Source organism: Hemiscyllium ocellatum, chromosome 2 (assembly GCF_020745735.1).
Source record: "Hemiscyllium ocellatum isolate sHemOce1 chromosome 2, sHemOce1.pat.X.cur, whole genome shotgun sequence".
Taxonomy (NCBI): Eukaryota; Metazoa; Chordata; class Chondrichthyes; order Orectolobiformes; family Hemiscylliidae; genus Hemiscyllium; species Hemiscyllium ocellatum.
In genome coordinates, this window is record NC_083402.1 from 133,634,322 (window position 1) to 133,649,693 (window position 15,372).

The window sequence follows — 15,372 nt, forward strand, 5'->3', positions numbered from 1 at the left end:
AATACCTGGACAAAGATTTATCTGCTACACCAATAAGGGTTTTTATATAGCCATAACGATTGTGTTTTAGGAGTCCAATATCCAGGGAGGAGGAACTGTGAACATATGAGTGTCTTGTTTAGCTGAGTTGAGTTACTGCTGTCTATTAGTTTGTTGGTGGTTATTATTTATTTAGTTAAATAGCTAGTCGGGTGATTTTTTATGACATCTTTTTCTATATACATTTTTACATGAGGGCAGGTTGGGTTTTTTTTTACTTTGTGTTCTTTCTTTGTATTGTTTTGAATTGTATTGTTTTGTATTTGTTGCAATACTTAAAATATATTTTAAAAAATAGCATAGATGGAGAAAAATATTAAATAACTGAAGTTCCATAAAGGCAGCCATCATATTTTCAAAGTTGACACTGCACCATGAACAATTTTCAGCTATAAGGGAGGCTAATGAAGCAGTCTACACTATAGCCACTCCAGGTTAAAATAGCACAAACAGCATCAGAAAATGACTAGTACTCCTACCCATAACAGCATACGTTCTGAGTACACAATATTGGAACCCCTATTCCCTACTACAGCATGCCAGCAGTGCTTTATAGTATTACATTCTAATGTTCATTGGAAGGATCAAACAGACAACAAATCTTTGAGGAACAGTAATAAAGCCTTGGGAGAAAAAAATATAAGTAAATTAATTAAATGGATCACTTTGAATGGGAGGAAAACTTAAATGAAAATATTATGAAAAAGTCTTCAACTGAACAAAGGACTAGGAAGCTTCACAAGCTAAATTGGAATAGTTCTCAGCACACCCTAATCAGGATGTCAAAGAGATAGCTGCCAAAGCTGAAAAGTTGCTCAGTATGTACGCTTTTCATGTTCAGGGAGAAGGCAATTCTAACATTAAATTGGATTTATCTAACAAATTCAATGTGATTAGTTTCCCACAATATTTCACACAAGCACGAAGTGACACCAGGCTACATAAGGAAATACAATGTCAGATGACCAAAACCTGCATTTTAAGGGATATCTAGAAAAAAGAAAGTTAGGCAAAAAGGTGGAAAACTATAGTGGGGTGACCTCCACAGCTTTTAGCTTAAGTATCTTAAGGTGCTGTCAGCAATGGAATTACTAAAACTGGGGACACACAAAACCAGAATTAGATAAGCAGATATCTTGGAAATTTAGTGCTGGAGGAGGTGACAAAGATTGGAAGTACAAGACTATGTAAGGATTAAAAAGTTGGAACTTTAATTAACATGCTGCTCAATGGGAACCAAGGTAGAGTCATAGAGATGTACAGCATGGAAACAGTCCCTTCGGTCCAACCTGTCCATGCCGACCAGATATCCCAACCCAATCTAGTCCCACCTGCCAGCACCCGGCCCATATCCCTACAAACCCTTCCTATTCATATACCCATCCAAATGCCTCTTAGATGTTGCAATTGTACCAGACTCAACCACATCCTCTGGCAGCTCATTCCATACACATACCACCCTCTGTGTGAAAAAGTTGCCCCGTAGGTCTCTTTTATATCTTTCCCCTCTCACCCTAAACCTATGACCTCTAGTTCTGGACTCCCCGACCCCAAGGAAAAGATTTTGTCTATTTATCCTATCCACGCCCCTCATAATTTTGTAAACCTCTATAAGGTCACCCCTCAGCCTCCAACGCTCCAGGAAAAACAGCCCCAGCCTGTTCAGCCTCTCCCTGTAGCTCAAATCCTCCAACTCTGGCACCATCCTTGTAAATCTTTTCTGAACACTTTCAAGTTTCACAACATCTTTCCGGTAGGTTAACACACACAGCAGTTACAGGTAAATTGGACTGGGGATGAATAGAGTTTTGGATGACTAAAGTCGACACAGGGTAGGAGGTTAAAAGAGACCAGCCACAAATGCTTTGGAATAGACATGAAAGAAAGTTTTAGGCACATATCAACTTAGGCAGGGGTGAAGTCAGCCAATAGGTAGAGGTGCAGTCTTAGCAATGGCTGGAATTTACAGTTGAAAGTGCAGCTTAGGGTCAAACAATATTAATGCTCAGAATTGTCTGGTTTCATCTCCGACAGTTGCCAAGGAGAGGGACTAGAGCTGGTCGCAGGGGAAGAGAGTTTATACAATAAATGCTGTGAATTCAGATACCAATATGCAAAGGGAAGGGCAGTTCTGTTCATTCAATATTGGATGGCAGATATCTGTTAACTGAGCAACAGTAGGGAAACTGGAAGGTGATAGTGGGTTGAATTGCGTCATCAATGACATTTCCACCTGACTTCATAGAAGATAAATCTACTTTTTATAGAAATTGTAGCTAATTTGCAAAATAAGATAGAACCTATTCTGAAATAACTAGCAGAATAAGCTAAGGTTCACTAAGAACCTTAGATCAACATTTGTGCTTGCTGGACACAGCAGCAAATATAGGAGGAAGTTGTCAGTTCCATTTTTTATTGCTGTGTTTTCGCTCATCAATACAATGAATTTTTCCTCCTCCACCTCAAGCAAAATACACGGCATTACAAAGACACAGAGAGATGCTGAAGAAATTCATGGTGGATAGTCAACATCCCAAAATTATGCAACATCAGAATAAGAAAGTAATTCTGAGAGTCAGCATAGAGAAATCACATGATCTTTTATTTGCAAATGCATATGTTTTGTTTAAGACAAGGTACTCAGGGAAAAATGGCATCTTTTCCAACTTTTGGTAGATGTGATGGAGCTCTTTTTTTTAATATATATACATACAAACATTAGATGCTTCAACATCTTTGCACCTTAGTTAAGTACTTGCATCTCAAACATCCATTTTTCAAATAAAACACTTTCTTTATAATACAATAAATTTACTGGCTGTTACAAAAATAAGCACAGGTTTTCAAATATTTTCTGGACAGAATTTCTTTCCATTTGAAAGAATGCAAACTACATCAGATACAATGAAGGAAAAAGTTGGGTGAAGTTGGTTTCTTGTTCAGTAGATACAAAATGTGGAACAAAGTACAGAATTTATTCCATAAGTACAAAAGATCGAAGAATTTCAGTTAAACAGCAAACTTTGCTTTAACTGGCATCTTATGAATTGGCACACTAGGTAAAAATTATGTAGCTCAAATACTGGGACATTTACTGCGTTATTCTGTATAATTAAGAGTTTTAATTTATTTATCTCAACGTAAATATACTTTTTGTTCAATCGAGTGGCTACACAAAATATCGACAGTTGATTCAATTTAAAGGGAATTTCTCCTCAAATACTGTGATCTAACATGATGTCCGAGCATGTCTGGTGTTCTGAGTTAGTTGAAGGCGAGTGTGAGAAGGCTCTCTGCCAGTATGTTTTATTTAAGGCAAAGTTTCATTATTGTTTAAGTGATTTATGCTGTGAATAAAGTATAGCAGTGATGTGTATACTTACTCCCTGCTATATGTTCTGATTACTTAGTGTGTGTTTTTACATTGATTATCTGGAATATTTGATCAACCAGCACACACCTGGTCCAATAGATGCCAATTAATAAAATGTTTGCCATATTAATAATATTAGTGGGAAACTGAAATGAGCAACAGAAACCCAGGGAGTAAACAAAAGGAATTCACAGCTTTCTTTTATTGCTTTTTCACATACCCATGGTGATCCAAAGCATTTCTAAACCAATTAATTATACCTGAATATACGACTGCTACCTAAAAGGTATCACAGTTAGCATAAACTATTCTGGATAAATAAATGCCTCTTGTAATTAGTTTGTCACAATTGATAATACTAACAAAATAAAAATTTTCACTGTCGCATTCCAAGACTGTGTAAAATTAACTGGGTAATCTTAAACACTGGACAAAAATCTATAACTGAAACTATTTTAATCCAAAACTAAGTGGTAATCTCAATTGTAAGGGTCATATTATGCTGGAGTGAGAGAAGGAAACTATAGTATTGTCTTGCATTGCACACTTTTTGGAACTTACAGGAATAAAACATATTGATTAAATCTTGCTCCACAGCTAATGGAGCCAAGACTGAACGAGAAGCATTCTAAATTGGGAAATGGTTTCTATTTGCAACGACTAGCAATCTTTGATTGTTCTAAACACAGTCAAAAGAATCATCAATATGGTACGAAACTGGATCATTTACTGTTTGTGGTTAATGCCTGGCAGGGACAGCAAGGAAAATATCCAAACTTTTCAAAGGCAATCCATAGAGCTAATGGACAGAAGAGATTTCTGCTCTATTAAAATGGACTGCATTCAATCCCAAATACAGCATGAGGGGTGAAAGGTCATTTTCATTTAGTTTCACTTCTCTCTCTCCACTAGCATTGTTTAACTAAGATTCAGAACTCCAATGTGACAAAGCAATGACATGAAATGCATAGTTCCAAGCAGGTTAAATGTAACCAGCTCATCAGCAAGAATTTATGTGGTACCTCTCATCCCGGCTGCCATAAACATGTTTTGTCATGAAGCTGCCTTTAGTCAACATGGTCTCCTCACCTTTGTTTATAAAAATTGGAGAACTAAAACATCAAATGACACAATTGTAGGCTATGTTTCATCACATATCATGTTTATCCATCTATTCATCCAGCTCAATGATACAGATATAAATGTTCAAAGCAGCATATATTTCATAACAGCACATTAATTCCTAACAAAAAACATTTTAACTATTCCAAAAATATTCAAAACTGCACTAACAAATGGTAAAAACTTGAGAAGCTTTATTATGAGGCTATCAAGCTGTATGCTCAGAAACACTAACTGCACTGAACACAATTTCCAAAGCGCAATATTCCTCATACTTCATAAGAAAACAAACAGTGGATCATTAAAAAACATATTTAAGTTTTAACTATTCCAAATGGTTTGAGTATTCTAAAAAGAATTATAAATTTACAAAGTATAGCATTGGTCCAAAACAGCTCCTTACAAACTGGTTAGTCCATCTTGGATCCTTTCAACTGTGTGAAAAGCAGAACGGCCTCAGTATCCTGGAGATTTGTAACATTGTATGTGTTACCTATAACAGGGGAAACAAAGACAATTAAGTAATAATTTAATTATTTTAAATCTGTGTTAAAGGCAATACATTTTGTAAATTACAAAATGCCCCAGGTCTGTCAGCCATCTTATTGCCTGTCTTTCATCTTTTAATTACTGGGGCCATTTAATCACATTAGTATGCAGGTTTTGAAACCCTGCACACTAATGAGGGATATGCTAGTGAACTGTGCTGAAATGCTCAATTAACTTGGCTACTGAAAGAATTTCTGACAAATCTCACTTGCAATTATAATCCTATAAAATCAATTTTGCGATTTAGTGTCTCTCCAGCTATTTGATTTCCTTGGTGAAATATGTAATCCCTTCACTGTGAGGAATCAGGATTTATGCTAACATTTAAATGTGCACCTAAGGTGTATTGTAAAGTGTGCTTCCTGACCAGAAGTCATCAATTTGTGCATATTTAAATGCCTGCCATGTACTGGCAGATGAATTGAAAGTGAAATACTGCAGCTACTCACAAAGCATAAATTTACCAGCAAATAAAAACAAAAAGGTAAAAGAACATTTACCTGAAGGCACATAGAAGTAATCCCCCTCTTTGAGATGGTATGTGGTACGATATATTGTAATCCCGAGATCTCCTTTCAGGATATGAAATACCTGTGCATCAAAAACAAGCTAGGTTTTACATTAAAAAGCCACACGCGGGATTCTTCTAATGTTAAAAAGAATGTGACAAAGTTAAATGGCAACTTCTTCGATATAAAAGACAATAAGTGGTTTTAGAAAGATTGTGTGCATTTCCTAAGGGTATTGGACATGGTGAATACTGGGCAATCAATTTTTTTCTCCTGGGAGAGACTAAAACTAAGGAACCTGTTTTAAAAGTAAGCTACTAAATCAGAGATTAACACCGTACAACATAGGAGCAGAAATAGATTATTCAGCCCATTGAGTCGGCTCTGCTATTTTCCCATTCCCTCACTGATTGAAAATCTGCCTGATTCGGCCTTGAATATACTTAATGATCCAGGATCGACAGTCCTCTGCAATAAAGAATGCCACAGAATCACTACCTGCAGAAATGAATCTCCTCCTAATCTCTGTTTTAAGTATGCTAACTTAAGATTAAGCCATCTGGTTCTAAACATTCCCACAAGGGGGAACAACCTTTCATAACTACCCTGTCAAGTACTACATTTGATCCAGCAAAAACAGAATGGATTTCACTGTTTATTAAAGTTTGATACTACAAAAAATTGGAAAGCAATATATAGTTAAACTCTAGTTAAACAGTCAGGAACTGTAAAATGGCTCAAATGTCATTAATATCACATCCAGAGAGGAAAATTGAGAAGTTCAAAACTAAACTAGGGAGAAATGGAAGGGGGAGTGGGAGAAAGGTGCAGAGAGAAAGGAGGGAGAGGGAGAGAGAATATCGAGTACTCTTAAGTTCTTGGCTTGCTGTGTGTAAATACTTCAATGCGGTTGGATCCTCCTTGCTTACTGATCATGCTGTTGCACACCAGGGCATCCCCATAACTTGGCACTAGATTTAATTTATCACAGGCTAGTGAAAAAGCAAAAATGTTTCTGGGCAGTTTCCTTCAAGGTTAGCAGACAGCGCTCTTGTTCAGCCACTGGCGACAAATTCCAGACAAACATAAAGCTGGTCAGATAGCAAGCAGGATTTACTGTAAGAAGTGTGTCATATTATCAATCAATGATATTTGTGATAATGAATACCAAATGTTTCATCGATTTTTTTTTAAAAAGTGAGTCTTTTTTCGCAATTCAACTCATAATATGATAACAACAAAGAGACCACTGAGCTCATTATCCATACTAGCTCTTCGGTAAAGCTAGCAATTAATCTTCCTCCCTTATTCTTTCCTTCTAGCTATTTTTTTCCCTTTGTGCATTCATCCAATTTTGAATAAAAATATGGAATTTGGTTCCATAATCCCTACAGAACACACATTCCAGATCAAATAAAGTCCTCATATCATCTTTAGCTCTTTTTCCAAGGATTGCACCGTACCCTCTTCTTATTGACCTTTCTGGCATCAGAAATATTTCCTATTTATTTGATGTTACTCATGACTTTGAACACCTGTATCGCTAATCAAAGCAAAGAAACCACAGCTTCTCCAAACCTTTCACACAACTTAGGTCCCTTAGTCCTGGAACCATTCTATTAAATCGCCTCAACACAATTTAAGGCTTTTGCATTGCTCCTTAAGTGTAGTGCTTAGAAATAGAAACAATGATGTTGACATCGATCAGATGTTTTTTCCAAGTGTGGAGGGTGGGAAGGAGTTGCAGTTTTAACTGCGCAGCATTCATCCCAGCAGGTCTCACATTCAGAATCCACTGAATGTTTCTGCCTAACCATTAAGTTTTAAAACCTTTCCACAAAAGGAGAAATCTACAAGTGGAAGACTTTGAAGGAGGCTTCGAATGAAAAATGAGAAAAATTGAAAATAATTGGTTGACATATCATAGAATCCCTAAAGTCGGTAAAGATGCCATTTGGCTCAATAAGTCCACAATGACACTTCGAAGAGTAACCCACCCAGACCCATTCCCCTACCTATTACTTTACTTTTACCTGTAACTAATGCACCTAACCCACACATCCCTGAACACTATGGGCAATTTAGCATGGTCAATTCACTAAACCTGCACATCTTTGGATTGTGGGAGGAAACTGGAGCCCCTGGAGGAAACCCAAGCAGACACAGGGAGAATGTGCAAATTCCACACAGTCACCTTGAGCTGGAGTCGAACCAAGGTACCTGATGCTGAGAGGCTTTAGAACATACCTGAAGGTTATGAAAGGTATGACAAGAAGATCTTAAATCAGCAGGCTGGCAAGTGAAAGATGAGCTGAAAATGTGTTGCTGGTGAAAGCAACCTACGTTCCCCACTTACTCCCCACCTACGTTCGGGACACCACCCACACCCTCTACCTCCTCCATGATTTTCGCTTCCCCGGTCCCCAACGCCTTATCTTCACGATGGACATCCAGTCCCTATACACCTCCATCCCCCATCACGAAGGACTCAAAGCCCTCCGCTTCTTCCTTTCCCGCCGCACCAACCAGAACCCTTCCACTGACACCCTCCTTCGACTGACTGAACTGGTCCTCACCCTGAATAACTTCTCTTTCCAATCCTCCCACTTCCTCCAAACTAAAGGAGTTGCCATGGGCACCCGCATGGGCCCCAGCTATGCCTGTCTCTTCGTAGGATATGTGGAACAGTCCATCTTCTGCAACTACACTGGCACCACCCCCCACCTTTTCCTCCGCTACATCGATGACTGTATCGTCGCTGCCTCGTGCTCCCATGAGGAGGTTGAATAGTTCATCAACTTTACCAACACCTTCCATCCCGACCTCAAATTCACCTGGACTGTCTCAGACTTCTCCTTCCCCTTCCTAGACCTTTCCATTTCTATCTCGGGCGACCGACTCAACACAGACATCTACTATAAAGCGACTGACTCCCACAGCTACCTGGACTACACCTCCTCCCACCCTGCCCCCTGTAAAAACGCCATCCCATATTCCCAATTCCTTCGTCTCTGCCGCATCTGCTCCCAGGAGGACCAGTTCCAATACCGTACAGCCCAGATGGCCTCCTTCTTCAAGGACCGCAAATTCCCCCCAGACGTGATCGACGATGCCCTCCACCGCATCTCCTCCACTTCCCGCTCCTCTGCCCTTGAGCCCCGCTCCTCCAACCTCCACCAAGACAGAACCCCACTGGTTCTCACCCACCACCCCACCAACCTCCGTATACAGCGTATCATCCACCGTCATTTCCGCCACCTCCAAACGGACCCCACCACCAGGGATATATTTCCCTCCCCTCCCTTATCAGCGTTCCGCAAAGATCACTCCCTCCGTGACTCCCTCGTCAGGTCCACATCCCCCACCAACTCAACCTCCACTCCCGGCACCTTCCCCTGCAACCGCAGGAAATGTAAAATTTGCGCCCACACCTCCTCCCTTACTTCTCTCCAAGGCTCCAAGGGATCCTTCCAAATCCGCCACAAATTCACCTGCACTTCCACACACATCATCTATTGCATCCGCTGCACCCGATGTGGCCTCCTCTACATTGGGGAGACGGGCCGCCTACTTGCGGAACGCTTCAGGGAACACCTCTGGGACACCCGGACCAACCAACCCAACCACCCCATGGCTCAACACTTTAACTCTCCCTCCCACTCCACCGAGGACATGCAGGCCTTGGACTCCTCCATCGGTAGAACATAACAACACGACGGTTGGAGGAGGAGCGCCTCATCTTCCGCCTGGGAACCCTCCAACCACAAGGGATGAACTCAGATTTCTCCAGTTTCCTCATTTCCCCACCCCCCACCTTGTCTCAGTCGATTCCCTTGAACTCAGCACAGCCCTCCTAACCTGCAATCTTCTTCCTGACCTCTCCGCCCCCACCCCACTCCAGCCTATCACCCTCACCTTGACCTCCTTCCACCTATCACATCTCCATCGGCCCTCCCCCAAGTCCTTCCTCCCTACCTTTTATCTTAGCCTGCCTGGCACACTCTCTTCATTCCTGATGAAGGGCTCGGGCCCGAAACGTCGAATTTCCTGTTCCTTGGATGCTGCCTAACCTGCTGTGCTTTAACCAGCAACACATTTTCAGCTCTGATCTCCAGCATCTGCAGACCTCACTTTTTACACTAAGTGAAAGATGAGACTTTGAAACAGATATTTTTGGAAACTGTCAGGCAGTGGAGACAAGGGGACCTGTTCATGGGCTTTAGGCACAAGAGGACACAGATTACTTTAAAAGTTTATGAAATACAAATATACAAAATGAGCTCAAGCTAGTCAAGTAATGGCAAAGTTAACAGAAATATAGTATTTGCATTTAAAATAAAACACCCCAAAAGGTTTCTCTGAAGAATGAATCAGGAGTCTGGGTAATCCAAGATGGGAGGACGGGAAAAATTTCTGGCTATAAAAAGCTGCTCCTTTTTGAGATGTTTTAGGCATTGGAGGTGATTTCCTCAAATTCCAGGAGCAGCAATTACTGTATTATATGCTGTTGCAATTGTTTTAGAACTTAGGGAAAAAAAACTCAAAACAATAGCATTCTTAAAAGGGAGAAAGACAAACAAAGGCAGCAAGCACATGGACTGTAAGGGAGAGAAAGAAAGAAACCAAGAAACCCACACAACTAACTGACACAGCAGTAAATCTGCGCAGTTACTGCCTTTGCTGTTTGAATTCACGCATTATTGGACATCAGATGTGTCGAGCAAAATTTAAACAGTGAAATTCACAATTGATCTTGGAGGAACCTGTTTGGGAGAGGTCACGGTGGCACAGTGGTTAGCACTGCTGCCTCACAGCACCAGAGACCCGGGTTCAATTCCCAACTCAGGCGACTGACTGTGTGGAGTTTGCACTTTCTCCCCGTGTCTGCGTGGGTTTCCTCCGGGTGCTCCGGTTTCCTCCCACAGTCACAAAGATGTGCGGGTCAGGTGAATTGGCCATGCTAAATTGCCCGTAGTGTTAGGTAAGGGGTAAATGTAAGGGTATGGGTGGGTTGCGCTTCGGCGGGTCGGTGTGGACTTGTTGGGCCGAAGGGCCTGTTTCCACACTGTAAGTCTAAGTCTAAGTCTAAGAAACAGATAAGTAAATAATGTGAAGTATAGCCTTGCTATACATCTACAATAGTAGTGGAATGGGTTCTTTCTTAATTATATGTTTTTACTGGGATCTGTCTCTTGATTAAATTTTCAAAATATAAGCTATAAGTATTAAGTTAACCTGAAGCAGTGTTTTGTAGAGCAATATGATAGTGCTATTTTCTGTGTCTGGATAGTGAGGAAAGAGATCAATCTGAGACCAGTACAGCTAAGAAAATAAGCAAGTGAAACAAAGCAGAGAACAAGGCAGGACTATAAATTAAAATGCATTTATATCAACGCAAGAGGCTCAACAGGAAAGGCAGATGAACTCTGGTTGATGAAAGGCATGGTTAGGAATGGGACTGGGATGTCATAGCAATTACAGAAACGTGGCTCAGAGACGGACAGGACTGGCAGTTTAATGTTCTAGAATACAAATGCTACAGGAAAGAGAGAAAGGGAGGCAAGAGAGGGGGAATAGCGTTTTTGATAAGGGATAGCATTACAGCTGTACTTAGGGAGGATATTCCTGGAAATATGTCCAGGGAAGTTATTTGGGTGGAACTGAGAAGTAAGAAAGGGATGATCATCTTATTGGGACTGTATAATTGAGTGAATCCTTAGAAGAGTATAAAGGTAGTAGGAGTATACTTAAGAGGGAGAATCAGGAGGGCAAAAAGGGGATGAGACAGCTTTGCAAAATAGGGTTAAGGAGAATCCAAAGGATTTTTACAAATACATTAAGGACAAAAGGGTAACTACAGAGCGAATAGGGCCCCACAACACACAGTATGGCAGCCTTTGAGTGGAGCTGCAGAAGATGGAGGAGATACTAAATGAGTATTTTGCACTAGTGTTTACTGTGGAAAGGTATATGGAAGGTATAGAATGTGGGGAAATAGACGGTGATACCTTGAACAATGTCCATAATACAGAGGAGAAAGTAGTGGATGTCTCGAAACGTATAAAGTTGGATAAATCCCCAGGACCTGAGCAGGTGTACCCTCAAACTCTGTGGGAAGCTAGGGAAGTGAGTGCTGGGTACCTAAGGGGCAAGTTATTCATTTAATTATTCATCTAATTCATTTATTAGAGAGTATGGAATGAGCTGCTAGAGGAAGTGAAGTAGGCTTGTACAATTGCTACATTTAAAAGGCATCTGGGTGGGTATATGAATAGTAAGGGTTTAGAGCAATATGGGCCAAGCGCTGACAAATGGGATTAGATTGGGTTGGGATATCTGTTCGGCGTGGACAGGTTGGACCGAAGAGTCTGTTTCTGTGCTGTACATCTCTATGACTAATATATGGGAAAACATACTTACCATAGTATCTTTATAAACCATTTGACAACCCTTTTCTTTGTACGGTCCCAACACCAGTTTGCCGCAAGAAAATGTCTGTGAATTTAAGCTTTTGCAGATGGCAATGGACTTATTATCTTCATATTCTGTCTTTAAGGGATAGAAGAAATCACACATATCTGAAGTCTTAACACAGTCTGAAAGTGAAAAATCAAGGATTAAAAAGATGTACACTGCAAAGTAAACTGAATTAAAAATAATCAACAGAAAGTTCAAAAAACACTGACCCACTACTTTTGCCCAAATGCATTAGCAACTCATTAGTTGAAATATTAACTGCCTGCTTCATACTTGCACTTCGTGTATGGTTTCTCTCAGCCATGCTATAACTGAAAAAAGCCCAAAGTCAAATAAAACGTCCAAAGTAAATCTAATTGACCAAACAAGTGTATATATACTTAAAATTCTGTTATTTATATTGTGTTCTTTTAGATCTGAAAAATACACATTTATTGTGTCTTACTTAAAAAGTCAGCTTTTAATCTTGCAATGTATATTACTGCTGTAATGTTTAAGACTGCAAATTTCAAATAGTTGACCTAACTAGAAAGCCTTTAGGGGGGAGGGTCAACATTGTGGAAGCTTAATAGTGGTTGGTAAAGGAAGTAGCTCAAGTCAGATTCTATAAAAATTCCCGGGAACAAGAATTCTTCCAAACAACTGGTTGAGAGATGCACATATTCAAAATCAGAAAAGAGATCAGCTAGCCAACTGCACATATTAGTTGAAATCAAAAGAAACAAAATATTGAAGGATACAATTAGTAACAGCAACAACCAATCCAGGAAAAATATGGCATAACTGGAGCTTCATGATGTTTTTGTAACATATATAAAATAAATCTGTCGCTAAGGTGAAGGCCTATAATTGGAAAGGTGATGTGGCAAAAAAAAAGAGGATTTGCTAGAATGGCAATGAGAGTGTAAGTTTATAGCTATTCTCAGGTTGACAAATTTCAGTTAATGATATTCCCCCTGAGAGCTTGATCAAAATCTCACTCATTCTTTATAGGTTTGAACTGGCTATGTGGGAAACATCAAGGTTTGCTGACAAACAGGAAAAAGGAAGCTTAGCAAACAATGACATCAGAACATAGGAAAAAGCATCATGAGCAGCCTTTTAGCCCCTCAAGCCCATCATACCATTCAATTTGATCATGACTGATCTGTGCGAGGCACCAACTCTTTTTAATGCCAGCACCTCATAACCTTTAATTCCTGTTACTTCAAAAAGAAAATCTAATTCCTCTTTAAGTGTTTTCAGTGATCTAGCCTGCAGAATTCTCTGGCGTAAAAAAAAATCAACAATCATTACCCTCTGCAAGAAGAAATTCCCATGCATCTCGGTTTTAAACTTGTATTCCCTAATTCTGTAATGGTGTCACCTATTTTGAGATTCTCCCACGAGTGTACAATCTTCTCAATATTTATCCAGTCACACTCCCAAAGAATCATGCATGTTTCAATACATTCATCCTGCAAAATGATAAAGGCCCAACCTGTTTTGCCAGTCTGATAAATCAATTCCTTCATCCCAGGTAATAGATTGAAGAATCTCTTTTGAACTGCCTCCTAAATCAATATATCTTTTCTTAGATACAGGTATCAAAACTGTACACAGTACTGCAAGTACAACCTCATCACTATCAGCTTGTACTGGTGCACCAAGATTTCCTCATTTTCCCACTTGCCTGGATGAGTGTAGCTCCACCACACAAGGAGCTTGACACCATGCAGAACAAAGCAGCCCATTTACTGGCAGCTTATCCACTCCCTGCACACCATTAAATGCTCAGTAGCAGAAATGTGAGTTATTTGCGAGATGCAGTGCAGAAATTCACCGAAGATCCTTAGATGGTGCCTTCCAAACCCACAAACACCTCCATTAAAAGGATAAGAGCAGCACATACATAGGGACATCATCACCTGAGAGTTCCTCTCCAAGTCACTTATCAACCTGACTAAGGAATGTTTCGCCAATCCTTCAGTATTGCTAGATCAAAATCCTGAAATGGCTCTCTAGCAGCACTGCAGGTTTACCTTCAGGAAATGGGCTGCAGTGGTTCAAGACAGCAGCTCACCACCACCTTCTCGCGAGCAACTTAGGCCAGATGCTTAGTGGCATTATCACTAGCCTAGTAATGCAGAGTGTGTTGCTAGAAAAGCACAGCAGATTATGCAGCATCCGAGGAGCAGGATAATCGACGTCTCGGGCCCTGGCCCAAGATGCTGCCTGACCTGCTGTGCTTTTCCAGCAACACTGTCTCAACTCTGACCTCCAGCATCTGCAGACCTCACTGCCTCCTAGTTGATATTAACCCAGAGACTTAGGCCACAGTCTGAGGACCTGGGATTGAATCCTGCCATGGCTGAACAAGCCAGTCAGCTGGGTAGCTGGCTTGTGATGCAAATTGATGCCACAGCATGGCTGAGGTTACCATGAAAGGACTCTTCTTCTCAACCTCTCCCCTTGCCTGAGACATGGTGACTCTCAGGTTAAACCACCACCATGCTCACTCTCTAACGAAATAGCACCTGGATTTTTAAAAAATACTGTTGGAGCTAGCGATGCCCTAGACTCACAAACAAGTAAAAACATCTCCAAACCTTTGGCAATAAAGGCCAAAATTCAATTCACTTTAATTACCTAGAGCGCCCTCATGCAAATATTCTTGTGGTTCATGCACAAGAACAGCCAAATCATTCTGTTCTGCACTTTTTAAGAGTTACTTCGTTTAAATATAGGCTGCCTTTTCTGTCTGCCTACTTAAGTGCAAAGCCTCATACTTTACTACATTAAACCCCATTTGCCAACATTTTGCCTGCCCATTGAAACCATTCCCTCTTGGAAATTTCTCATATCTTCATCACCACATGCTCTCTCAGCTATTTTTGCATCACCAGCAAATGGTCTGGCCCCTTTTCCGAGTCATTAATATAGACAGTAAAAATTGAGGCCTGTTCCTCGTGGCACTCAACTAGTTATATTTTCCAACCCAAACGTAAGCATTAATCCCGGCTCTGTCTTGTGTGTGTTATCCAAACTTCAATCCATTCCAATAAATTATCACCATTACAGTGAGTTCCTAGCTTGTTTTAATGACCTTTTATGTAGCCCCTTATTAAATGCTTTTTGGAAATCAAAATAAAAACTATATCTATAGGCTCTCTTTAATCAATTCTGCACGTTATATTCCCAAATAATTCTAGCAAACTTGTTAACATAATTTCCCTTTCACAAAGCCACATCAACTCTCTTTTGATTATGTTATGCTTTTTCTAAATGTCTAGCCATTTCTCCCTTAATAAAGGAGAGGAGGAA

The 15,372-nt window shown here is 40.3% G+C and overlaps 1 protein-coding gene across 6 annotated transcripts in view; it reads right to left on the minus strand.

Moving 5' to 3' along the window:
- Nucleotides 1-2,637: 2,637 nt before the first annotated feature.
- Nucleotides 2,638-15,372, minus strand: part of LOC132825082 (uncharacterized) — a 102,057-nt gene continuing 89,322 nt past the window's right edge. For all 6 annotated transcript variants that reach the window (XM_060840088.1, XM_060840082.1, XM_060840096.1 and 3 more), the window contains 3 exons: nt 12,013-12,188; nt 5,584-5,674; nt 2,638-5,027 (listed from right to left, as the gene is read on the minus strand). In XM_060840088.1, the coding sequence (XP_060696071.1) occupies nt 4,945-5,027; nt 5,584-5,674; nt 12,013-12,188 (350 nt within the window). In that variant the 3' untranslated portion in view covers nt 2,638-4,944. The remainder of the gene's footprint in view (nt 5,028-5,583; nt 5,675-12,012; nt 12,189-15,372) is intronic.